This window comes from Acromyrmex echinatior, chromosome 10, assembly GCF_024713525.1.
Source record: "Acromyrmex echinatior isolate Ae372 chromosome 10, ASM2471352v2, whole genome shotgun sequence".
Classification (NCBI taxonomy): domain Eukaryota; kingdom Metazoa; phylum Arthropoda; class Insecta; order Hymenoptera; family Formicidae; genus Acromyrmex; species Acromyrmex echinatior.
The window spans coordinates 11,197,730-11,210,749 of NC_141861.1; the positions used below are offsets into that span (position 1 = coordinate 11,197,730).

Below are 13,020 nucleotides of genomic sequence, written 5' to 3' on the forward strand. Positions count from 1 at the left end.
TTATTTTATATTTATTACAAGGAATGTAATGTTCGAATGTAATGTTTGAATTTTTATTACAAGGAATGTAATGTTCGATAGCTTTTTTATGCACTTGGCGTATATTTTTGTCTTTTTTAAAGAAATTTTTTAAAAATTTCACTGCTTTTTGTAAATTTTTGAAAAGATAATGTCATCGATGTCGTCGTCGTCCATTCCTCTTTCTCTTTCCCCCTCTCGCCCCCCTGTCCCTCTCTCTTCCCCCCTCTCTCTCCCTCTCCTTCCTTCCTCCCTCCCCTCTCTTTCTGTCACTCTATCTCTGTTTAACTCATGTATATTAATAATTATTACATATGTATGTACATTAATGTTCATTTATATTGCTAATTTTAATGTAATATTAATTGAATGAATTGTGAAAGGCAGTTTAATGGACAAAACGCTTTACATGTACATGTCATAGTACGACATTGTTGAATGTAAACTTAAAAGTCAATTATCACTTCCTGTTATTAGTGATGAAATATTTTTTATTGTAAGGCTAGCTTAATATAGTTTACCCCTCCTTCACGCTCGGGATTAAAAAGAATGGGAATTAAAAGAAGTTGTAGGTCTAAGAATATAATGCTCAAGGTTTCGTATGCTGGTCACCATATTGGATCTACTATTTTAAATTTCGAAATTTTTACAGTAGATTCGTAATTAACAACTTCGAAAAACCTAGAAGTAATTCTTTTCAAATCAATTAGGAATCAGTACAATAGTTTAAGTAAGAAAATGTTACATTTGCGATGTTCATCACTTCTCGGCGGTATATTGGATCTCTCAAAACAGCACATTTCTTTCGAAAGTACATGTACATATGAATAATTTGAACACCTTGAACGTTTTTATTTTCATTGCACTGATTTTTGGGCACGCAGATAATACGGTTGATGTGAAATATACGATATAATAATATCTATTTTACAATTTTCTGTTTTTATATATTAGGTGTTGGAATTAATTCGTAGCGTTTTACAAGTGATGGGAAGTACTTTCATTAATGTATTTTTTAATGCTCATGTGAAATAAATAACATTCTTTCATTAAAAAACGCTACGAATTAATTCCAACACCTAATACATATATAAAATGTACTATAATTATTTTAAATTTAATGTAACATGTATTGTAGTGTAAATAAATGTATTTATCAATTTACGTGGTAATCGCTGCTCTCATTGTCATAAAATAGGACAAAACCGAAGTTAGGAACTGTGAATGTAATACAAACTTTTTAAAATATATTGTAACAAAGATATGAAAATAATATATAATTTTAAAAGTCTTACACTCGCAAAATATTCTAATGTGAGGGCAGGTAACAAACCACTCATAGATATTAAAATCGGTTTTTGGCTTCCTTGAAGTATCATAAAAACGTTACTTTTCACTTTTTGCGATTCACAAACCCACGACGAACTATAAACTGACCAAGTAAATTGTATACTCTGTAAATAAAAATATATAATTAATTTTTAAAGAATAGAAAGTTATTTTTTTAAAGTAACAAGTTACAATTACCTCTTACCAAATAAAAAAAATAACAAGTTATCAATTACTGATTTTTAAATATAACTCATTATAATTACCATTATTTAAAAAGTAATTACTCGTATTACCTTCGTATTACCTTCTTAAAATGAGTCTAAAATAAGTGTTAAAATACAACCGGTCTAAAAAAAATATACTTGTAATACTTTTAGTTTAAATATTGGTTAGGAAAATTATTCCTTTAATAATTTTTTATGTTTTCACATTAATATCATTATTTCTATTACACTAAAAAGTAATTTTACAAAAGAAAGAAGAATGTATGAATATGGTCATACATATTTCATATATAATATAATTATACATGTTTATAAATATTTATGCGTGTTTATGTATGTTCATACGTATTTATACATATTCATGCGTGAAAAATTGTTTATCGGACCATTACCAACAAAGTGTAAATTATATTATCCTTACAATTATCAAAAAGCAATAGTAACGTAAGTTAACCAAAAAAATAACTTGTAACTGTAACTTCGTTACAAATAACGACTCAACAAACGCAGTTATATAATTGTATATTACTGTAATAAAACAGAATGTAACAGGTGATATGTCGATTACATGTAACGTACATGTTAGTTGTAATTTCCCACTCACTGCAAATTACATTTATATAAAATAAATACACAAACATTGTAATAAACATTATATACAATAACTGTTGCATAGTTATAGAAAAGATGCAGAATGGTTACATAACGTGCTGAAATGTTATGTGACTATAATATAAATAATTCCAACGTCATGTAATTGTTATATTACAGTTACATAATCTCATTTATATATATTTTATTAGAGCGATCACACATAAAATGACATATTAGTTATATATAAAAACATTGTATAAGACCGCTGCATTAGCATCTTATATAAATCAATATGATATCTTTATGCTGGATGATCCAACTGTTTTAAGCAATGCTTATGCAGTTTATGTCGTTTCATGTGTAATATCCCAGCAAACACGGATTATAGCTACAATATAACCTGAAATAACACATAATATAGCTACAATATAACTGGAAATAACACATAATATAACAGAATGTTATATTGTAGTGATATTAATATACATAATATATTTTGGTATATAGTTACAAAATAATTGTTATATAACTAAATAACAATAAATAAAGAGCAAAGTAAGAATCAAACACATTTTAAATTGTAACACAATTAAATACAATAAATTATAAATAAAGAAAAATAAAAATAAATAAGACATTTAAATTCAAAAATAAAATATTACAAGTTTCGGCTACCGGATTGAGCTCTCTTCACTTATCACAAAGATCGCTGTACAAATTAGTTATCGAAAATGCCTGTATATTCCTTATAATAACAGCTCGAGTGAATCTTGATGTTGAACTTGACATTATTCACATACGATTAGACAGTCAAATGTGTTACATATCTCTTGGAAAAAAATCTAACTGGTAAAAAATTTAAAGGTAACGTCATAGTTGCTATGGACACATACATAAATAAAATGACCACATTAGGAGACTCAGATACATATGTATCCATTAAGAAACATCCTATCAAAAACTTACGACAGCTCTAAAGTCTACGCTTACTAGATGGAAAACAAAAGAATATTTCAAGGATTCTAAGTATAGAATAGTTATATTATAGTGACGGATTGGTTCCGAAAGTCTATGGATTGCCAAAAATTCACAAATCGAGTTGTCCTCTCAGAATTATTGTTTCCTCGATAGGCAGTCCGCTATACGCACTAGCTACATATTTGCATAACATATTGTTCAAAACAATTCCTAAGGATAGTTATATCAAAAATAGCTTTCAATTAGTTAAAGAATTAAAAAGAATACATATTACAGATGAATATAAATTAATTTCCTTGGACGTTATCTCACTGTTTACGAATGTTCCAATAGATATAGCGGTTGATTGTAATAGAGTTTTATTTCTAAGGAATGCTCTCTATCTAAGAATGAGTTTCTGAGAGTGATACGGTTTTTTTCTCGATTCCACCTTTTTTTCATTTGACAACAAAATTTATAAGCAAAGCTTCGACATGGGCTCTCATTTATCACTTATGATAGCGGATCTGGTAATGAGGAGATTGGAGACGGTGTCCCTGATGTCGTTAAAAGTGGACATTCGATTTTACCATAAATATGTAGATGATATTTGTACTGCAGTTTCTCCTTCAAAAATTGATATTCTTTTACAACGCTTTAATTCATTTCATCCATGTCTTCAATTTACTATAGAAATAGGGAGAGAAAAATTAGATTTTTTGAACTATATTATTTATTAGTAATAATCGATTTGTTTTTGACTAGTATCGTAAATCTACTTTTTCAAGGAGATTTTTAAATTTCTACTCAAATCCGATTGCACAAAAGAAAGGTACAATTTTTTTTGGGTTGACAGAGCTTTTTTACTTTCTGACGTTATGAAAAATTTGACACTTATTATTAACATTTTATTAGATAATGATTACCCATTAATTTTTATTTTTGACACAGTTAATCAACATATAAAAAATTTATTTAAAAACAAACACATAGTACATAAAGATTTGGCTAACAATGTCTGTATGAATGAATCTTGGCTTACAGTATCATTTATTCCTTTTTACACAGAGAAATTTAAATGGGTCAACAAAAACGACATCAGGGTATCTTTTTATAGTCCTAATAAAATGAATAAATATATAAAAGTACAAAAGGATATTTGTCCCCATACATCTAAGAGGAATGTAGTTTATAAGATTTCGTGTAATAATTGTGATGCGTCATACGTTGGACAGATGGGCAGACAATTGAAAATCAGAATTACAGAACATCGTAATTATATTAGACATGACACTTCTGTCCGTTCTATCATAACGGAGCATAGATTGCAGTATGATCATGATTTCAATGGGACAACGTTAAAATCTTGAATGAAGAGTCTTGCTATAGGAAATGCTTAATTTCTGAGATGCTCAATATTAAAAAGTAGAAAAATAATCTTAATTTATAAACTAACACTGAAGGTCTCTACAGCATACCTATTGTATAAATAAAGTTTGACTCTTCGATACTGACAGTCCGTCTCCTCTCTCAGTCCGTGTTGATTTGTATCAGCGAACACACATTATAATCGACACACTATGTCCGTCTTACATAACTGCGTTCCATTAAATTGTATATTATATATTTCATTTTATGTAAAGGGTGTCTCAAAATGATCTGACATTTTAAATTGCGCGCCATTTTTTTTGCAGCGAACGTAACGTACTAACCTTTAACAACTGGCATCAGGAAGTATTGAGGTTTAGTCATGGAGAATTAAACGATCGAGCAACGCATAGAAATTGTGAAAATCCACTACAAATATAGTGAACATTTTTCATGGTCGTGTTATTTCGCGCCGCGGCGATGTGAATTGGCCACCAAGATCGTGCGATTTGACGCCATTGGACTTCTTTCTTTGGGGTTTTCTGAAAGGAAAAGTGTATGCCAATGATCCACAGACCATTCCGGAGTTGAAGGAAGAAATTAGATGTACCATTAATGAAATTAGTCCGCAATTATGCCAAAATGTCATTGAAAATTTTGTCAAAAGAATGAACGTTTGCAAATAGAGTCGAAGCGGCCATTTATCGGATATTGTGTTCCACATATAACCTCCTCATGTTTGTACTTTATATTAAACTAAAAACATGTGTACTTTTCAAATAAATAATATGTTTTATTAATACATTAAAATGTCAGGTCATTTTGAGACACCCTTTATTATATCATTTTAATTTGTTTTCATACTTATATGCATATACTTGTTTGAATAATTTACACATGGATTTTGGTGAGTTTTTACTTGTTAAAATTCCAATATGTTACTTTGATCTGATTTAGTATTTAGTAAGATTTTTTTTTGTCTTTTTTATCGATTAGATTCTTTTCCAAGAGATATGTAACACATTTGACTATCCAATCGTATGCGAATAATGTCGAGTTGTTATTATAAGGAATATGCGGGCATTTTCGACAACTAATTTATACAGCGATCTTTGTGATAAGCGAATGTCTGAAGAGGGCTCAATCCGGTAACCGAAACTTGAAATTTTTTATTTTTGAATTTAAACTGTTTTATTTATTTTTATTTTTCTTTATTTATAATTTATTCTATTTAATTGTGTTACAATTTAAAATGTGTTTGGCTCTTACTTTGTCCTTTATTTATTTTGTGTATGAAGAGTTCTTCTATCTGTTAAATGTTATATAACTGTTGCATTATTTTGATATATACTTGTTACAGAAAAGTAACAGCAACATAATCTTAATGTGACACATTTGTATAACATGTTATGTCGAAGGTAGATAACCGTTATATTATATATTATGTAGCATATATTAGGTATAGTAAAAAGAAATACATTATTTTTCTAATAGATGGTTTTAGTAATTTGTATCACGCGTAGACGAGATACTAAAGCCATCTATTGGAAAAATAATGGATTTCTTTTTACTACACCTAATATAAGATTTTTATATATTACTATTATATTATATAACAGCTGTGCTTTGCATTTATTTGTAATTAGAGAATAACAGATTTAGTACTCATATCAGAAAACATTCATTCTGCACAGAGTACACAGTTTCTGATAGATAGAAATTTCTTATTCCCTGTTCCTATTGCCTGTATTTTTCAAGTAAGCAGTGACCAGTGACGACTTTGGATAAAGAATATTTTTTTATACAGCGTTGCAGCATTTAGTTTTGTTTAACAATTAATTCATAGATCTAACATTCTTGCAGAGAATAATGGGCATTCTACAATAAGTCATTAATAAGCTTTAAGTCATACTACAAGAAAATTGGTCAATTTCTTATAACTAATTTGCTTTTTTATCAAGCACTGTATAATTTTTTTTCGAGTTTTTGAAACAAAAATGATCACTTTTGGGTTATGAAATCGGTAATAGATATTTCAATCTGACTGATCCTTTACGGAGTTATAAGGACGCAAATGGATATCTTTCAAATCTTAAAATTTTGTACAAATTTTATAAAGGTCTGAAAATGGCGCGAAGTAAAAATCACACAAAAATGTTTACAGCATTCGAAAGAGTAAATCTTTATTTTAAATTTGCTTTTTTATTGAGTACTGTACGATTTTTCTTCACCGAATTATTGAATGTTGAAGCAAAAGTAATCATTTTTGCTTCAATGTTCAATAACTTCGTAAAAAAAATCATACAGCACCCAATAAAAAAGCAAATTGAAGATAAAGATTCACTCTTTAGACTGCTGTAAACCATATTTTTGTGTGAATTTTACTTCACGCCATAGATCTTCGTAAAGTTTGTAAAATTTTTTTAGATTTGACGGATATCCATTTGTATATTCGTATATTTCCATAAAGAATCAGTCAGATTGAAATATCAATTACCAATTTCGAAAGTAGAAATTTTAAATGTTTTTTTGATTTTTGTTTGTGATAATTTTTCACCGGTTGCGGTTCAGAATATTACGCAATTTTGTGCATGTTCAAGAGTGTTTCCTATTTTTTGTTGAGTCGGTATAGCTCATAACATTTATTTAAAAATATAATAAAACGTGTACCTAAATCAAAATATATATCAAATAATATTCTTGAGGCTTCCACATGCTTTCTATATAAAGATTATGCATTTTGTGGATTTCCTCCAGATCCATTCTTGGAACGTTTTATGAATCTTGACGTCCACTTTATCAAGACGAGGAGCAGTCTGATACTGAGCTGTTCCTCCAGGCCATTCCTTTTATATTACGCTACTTGTTGGAATAGTAAGAAGAAAGACGAGAATTGTTGGTGGGGGGGGGGGGGAGTGAAGGAATTGCTCAGTCTTAATAATCGGAAGAAAGGTTTTCCATATTTTATTTATGTTGTAGCTATTATCTCTATTCAGATTGTTAGGGTATTTTTGTATCTCTATTTTGCTTCTCTATACTTTCTTAGAAAGTATGATGTAATGTTGGCTATTGTGGTCGTTTTGTCAAACAATATTTGATATCCTATTTCGATATTATATTCTGATAATGCTGACTGTGTGACGTGTTTTAGCCTGACATCACGTTGGTGTTCTTTTATTAAAGATGATCATGGTTCTCCCGGTTTCTCCAATGTATACTTGTCCGCAGAAACAAGGTATTTTGTATACTCCTGCGGAGTTGAGTGGAGGTCTTTGATCTTTAGATTTTAAGATTTGTCCTATTTTTTTGGGTGGTTTAAAGATAGTTCGGATATTGTGTTTGTTTAATATCCTGCCAATCCGATTTATTGTTCCTTTAACATAGAGAAAATTAATAGGATCCTTTCGTCTGATTATGTGTCAGAGACCATTTTCTAGTTTGCATGTTTATTGATTGTTTTGTGTATGATTGTTTATTGATTATGTCTTTTTTGTCGTGTCCGTTTTTCTGTAAAGCTAGTTTTAAGTGATTGAGTTCTGTCTGTAGATGTTCTTTGTAAGAGATGGTGAAAACTCTATGTACAAGTGAGTTGATTGCAGACTGTTTTTGTGCTGGGTGGTGATGCGATTCGGCATGTAGGTATCTATCTGTGTCATTTTTCTGTACATTTGATGGCTTAAGGTACCATCAGTTTTCTTAGAGACAAGAACATCTAGGAAGGGAAATTCCGTTTTCTTCTATGTCTATAGTGAAGTGGATATTTGAATGTTGATTGTTGAGAAAAATAAGAAAATTTACAGAGTTCGGCTCTGCCATGTTTCCATATCACGAATGTGTTTACATAACGGAACCAAACTTCTGGTTTTTTGGAGTTTTTCCGAGGATCTCTTTCTCAAAATTCTCCATAAAGATGTTGGCGATTACAAGAAAAATAGGAGAGTTCATTGCCGCTCCTGAAATTTGTTCGTAAAATTGGTTGTTATAGGAGAAGTAAGTGGTTGTTAAGCAGTGCTCTATTAGCGGGATGAGGTCGGAGCAGACTTCACATGAAGCCTTTATTATTTAATGTGTCTTTTATTGGGACTTGTGTGAAAAGAAATTCTATTATACGTCGAAACTTACAAACAGGTCTGTGGAATGTAATCGAATTTTTTGGATCTTTTGTATGAAGTCCGTTAAGTTAGTTATGTGTGATTCGGATTTTTCAGTGAGAGGTTGTAGTAGAGTTTTCCAGTGAGGTGTTTGTGCTAGGAAGCGGGATAAGTTGTATGTCGGGGAGTGTATGGCGCTGACATCGGTCTGAGGGGAATGTTTGGTTTGTGTACTTTTGGTAGTCCGTATAGTCTTGGTGAGAGAGGATTTGTAGGTTTTAATGTTGATTTGAATTTACTGGAAATGTTGCTTTGATTTGATTTTACTAGGAATGTTGCTTTTTTTCACCAGGATCTTGGTGTTCTGCGCGATTGTATTAGTTGAATCTTGTCAAGCTTTTTGTATGCTTTATCCGAGAGAAGGTTTTTGTCTTTTTCTAGTTTTTACAACTCAAGGACCTAGGAACTCACAAATCGATAAACATCCTTCATAAAACCAGTCTCATCCTCATCTAAGAACGCATCCATTTCACTAAGTTACAAATAGTTCAGATTTCCAATTAAGCCAACGTTGGCATTCCAAAAATGGATCTGGACACGGAGGAAACCCGCGAAATGCATAATCTTTATATAGAAAGCACCCGTTCTCAAGAATATTATATTTCCTTATTATTCTTAATATTTGAAGCAATAAAATGCTTCAAGTGATTCCTACTCATTCTTTCCAGTCCCAAGAACCGGTAAAACGCTCTTGTAAATTCTCTCTCTCTCTCTCTCTTTCTCTCTCTTTCCCCCTCCCTCCCTCCCTCCCTTCCTCCCCCCCTCTCTCTCTCTCTCTCTCTCGGATTACTTAGAACAGTAAAATGCTTTGAGTAATTCATTCCTTTCTCGGTCTCTATTATCACTCGAAGCCATAAGGCGCTTCGAGAGATTCAAATCTCCTCATTTATTTAATTTTATTTTTTTCCTCTTCCTTTTTTCTCACTTATCCCTTCCAATGCAAATACTCTTCATCAATTTCAGTATCATAACTCCATAAATTAAAAAGGAAAATTTCTAACGTAGATGGTAAAGCGCAATTGTCATCGGGCGGATCGAAGGGAGCGAGTTAAGATCGAGGCACTAAAAAAAAAGAGAGGTCTTGATAATCGTGAAAAATCAGTCGAGAACTTTTATCTCCGAAGAGACCCATGCTGAGCTGGGAAAGGCCCACAAAAAGCCAATTATTCGGGAGAAGGTCTCATCCTCAGTGAGTGATGGATTTGACCGAGGACGATCCTTCGTCCCTTCCAACTATAAATTTCAAATTTCTTTCCCCTTCTTACTCTTCTGCCCTGATAGATTCTCGACAGCCCGCAATTCCTCCTCTCTCTTTCTCCCTCCCTTCGGAGGACAACAGATCCTTCGACGAGATCTTCCAATCACTTGAAAATCTCGCCGAATCTGCAAAGTTCCCCTCCCTTTGATCACACCACCTCACTCCACATAAACACACACACATACACACATTGTCAGAAAACTTAGATATTAGCTTAGTTTTTAGTATTATTATTATTGATAGCGTATATATATATATATATATATATATATATATATATATATATATATATACAATATATTGTATATATACACACACACATATATGCATACACATACATACATGTACAGGGTGTAAAAAAAGTCGGACCCTTTAAGTATCTTGAAAAGTAATCATTTTTGAGAAAAATGTTTTATACAAAAGTTGTAGGGTTGAAAAGGACTGACCTTATCAATTTGATCTTGGCCATCAAGATCAAGTCAAGGTCAAATCGATTTCTTTAAACAAAACATCCTATTTTTGATTTTAGAATCTAATAGCTGAGGTCGGGAACTTTCCAAACACTATAATAAAGCCTCTTTTTAGTCAGTTCCTTTCAAGTTGAAAGTTAAGAGTTGAAAGTTACGGAACTGCCAGCATTAGCATTATCTAAGGTATTACGGAGAGAGTGCCCAACTGGATTTATGAATCATGTATGTGCTCGCGAATGTCTGTATCTCTATCTTCTCGTTCCTCTTATCCTTTCCTTCTCCTTCCCTCCTCCCCTTTTCTTCCTACTCCTTTCCATCCCCTCTACCTCCTTCACATTCTTTCAACAATGCTGAAGACTACATAAGCTAGTGATCTCTCCTGTCAAGTTCACTCTTTCTGTGGCCTGCGATTGAAAAGGTATACTTTTTTGTGATACTCCATTCTGAAACTGCTTATCGCCACATAGTTATCTTTGTTTATAAAGTATTTATTCAAAATATTTTATAATGTTTACTGAGCATATATCTCTTTTAATGATACGAGAATGGAGTGATCGTAGGTCTTACGCACATGTGACAGAACTAAATCGATTGTTATTCGCACTGTACAAAGTTTTGAAGAAATGGGTTTTGTAAAAGACCGTAATAGACAAGGTAAACCAGTAATAGCGACAAATCGTGATAAAAGATTGAATGTTCCACAACTTTTTATCGAAGATCTGCGTAATTCAATTCGTAAAGTTGCACAACACGACATTGATCCTATCATCATAAAATTCAGTTCATAAAATTCTAAAAAAGGGAAAATTTCATCCATATAAGATCCATCTGGCGCAGGAACTATGTGAAGATGATTTTGATCGTCGCATTGAATTTTGCGAAAATATGATGTTAAATATCAATAGAAATCTTTTATTTGTAGTCAACATTATTTTTTCAGATGAAGCTACTTTTGAGCTAACTGGGAATGTAAATCGACATAATTGCAGATATTGGAGTGAAAATCCTCATTTGATGTATTATACATACTCAGAATCAGCAAAAAGTCAACGTATGGGCTGGAATTTTAAATGAAGTCATTATTGGGCCTTCTTTTATTGAAGGTAATTTAAACGCTGACAATTACTTAGCCATGCTTCAAGATGAAATAGTTCCGGCAATCCGATCGCTCGTCAAAACTTCAATGACATTTGGTTCCAGCAAGAAAAGGCGTCATCTCACTACGGTTTACGAGTACGCTAATATCTGAATGAAGTTTTTCCGAATAAGTGGATAGGAAAAAGGGGTTACATTGAATGGCCAGCACAATCGCCTGATCTAAATCCACTCGACTATTTTTTTGTGGGGATATTTAAAGGGAAAAATTTATAATACTAAACTTCAAAATCTTAATGATTTACGTCAACGAATAAATGAATTTAGAATCATGCCTCGCGAATTCTGTAGAAATGCAGTCTTAAGTTTTTATGATCGTCTAGCACATTGTCAGACTGCGGAGGGATACCAATTTGAGTATTTGCTATAATATGTAATATTCTTTTAAGCTTGCCATACTGAGATATGACGTATGTAATGCGATTTTTCACATTGCAATTCAGATTTTAACTTTTTATGATGTAATTTAAGAATAAAATATTTTTTGTTTCATCATCGTTTATTTGTTCTTGTCTTACTCTAGAGATATCAATTTTGCATGTGATAAGTTAAAAATATGTTTTCTATTTAGAGATATAACTCGACGATGTTCCAGATCCCGGTGGAGATCTAGCCGAGAAAGTAATTAAAAACTAGTAAAGCGAGCTGGGTTAAAGGATTGACAAATGCTCAAACGAATGACAGTTGATTTAGATATACTATTGTCTTTATTTCTAAAAGATTGATTGAAAATCTTTCCGCTTGCGTAAGACCTCCTATGATCACCCCATCCTCGCATCATTAAAAGGGATACGAACACCTTAACTTAGATAATGCTAATGCCGCGGCGGTTCCGTAACTTTCAACTCTCATAACTTGAAAAATAGTGATTAAAAAACAGACTTTATTATAATGTTTTGGAAAGCTCCCGACAGCTGTTAAATTCTAAAATCAAAAATAGGGTGTTTCGTTTAAAAAAATTCGATTTGACCTTGATTTTACTTTGGTGGCGCCATTCAAGATCAAATTTATAAAGTCAGTCAATAAATCATTTTCAATCCTTTTGTATAAAACATTTTTTTCAAAAATGATTACTTTTCAGGATATTTAAGGGGTCCGGGACTTTTTCTACACCCTGTACATATTGTATATATGTATAAATATATAAATGTCTATAAATAAATGTAATCAATTATCTTTATATATATGTATATATAAAGATAATTGATTACATTTATTTATAGACATTTATATATATATATATATATATATATATATATATATAATATATACATATAAATGTCTATAAATGAATGTAACCGATTATCTTTTGTAAAAACAATAGGACAGTGATTAACATTTATTTCGGCACCCTTCCGATTCGTTCCATCTTCCCAAAGAAGGACCTTAATTCAAAATAATTAAGTTCTTTAACTTAAAAAGAAGGCCGACAGATGTACTGTCACAGATTGGGTAATAGTGTCGCGTATCGACGTTGATCCACATCTGGGACT

At 31.5% G+C, this 13,020-nt stretch overlaps 1 protein-coding gene across 3 annotated transcripts in view; it reads right to left on the reverse strand.

Moving 5' to 3' along the window:
* Positions 1-759: 759 nt before the first annotated feature.
* The window catches only part of LOC105150662 (uncharacterized), a 202,638-nt gene continuing 190,377 nt past the window's right edge, over positions 760-13,020 (reverse strand). For 2 of the 3 annotated variants that reach the window (XM_087410672.1, XM_087410675.1), the window contains one exon: positions 760-1,472. In XM_087410672.1, coding sequence (XP_087266798.1) covers positions 1,230-1,472 — 243 coding nt within the window. In that variant the 3' untranslated portion in view covers positions 760-1,229. The remainder of the gene's footprint in view (positions 1,473-13,020) is intronic. The other variant, XM_087410673.1, reaches the window with a different exon arrangement.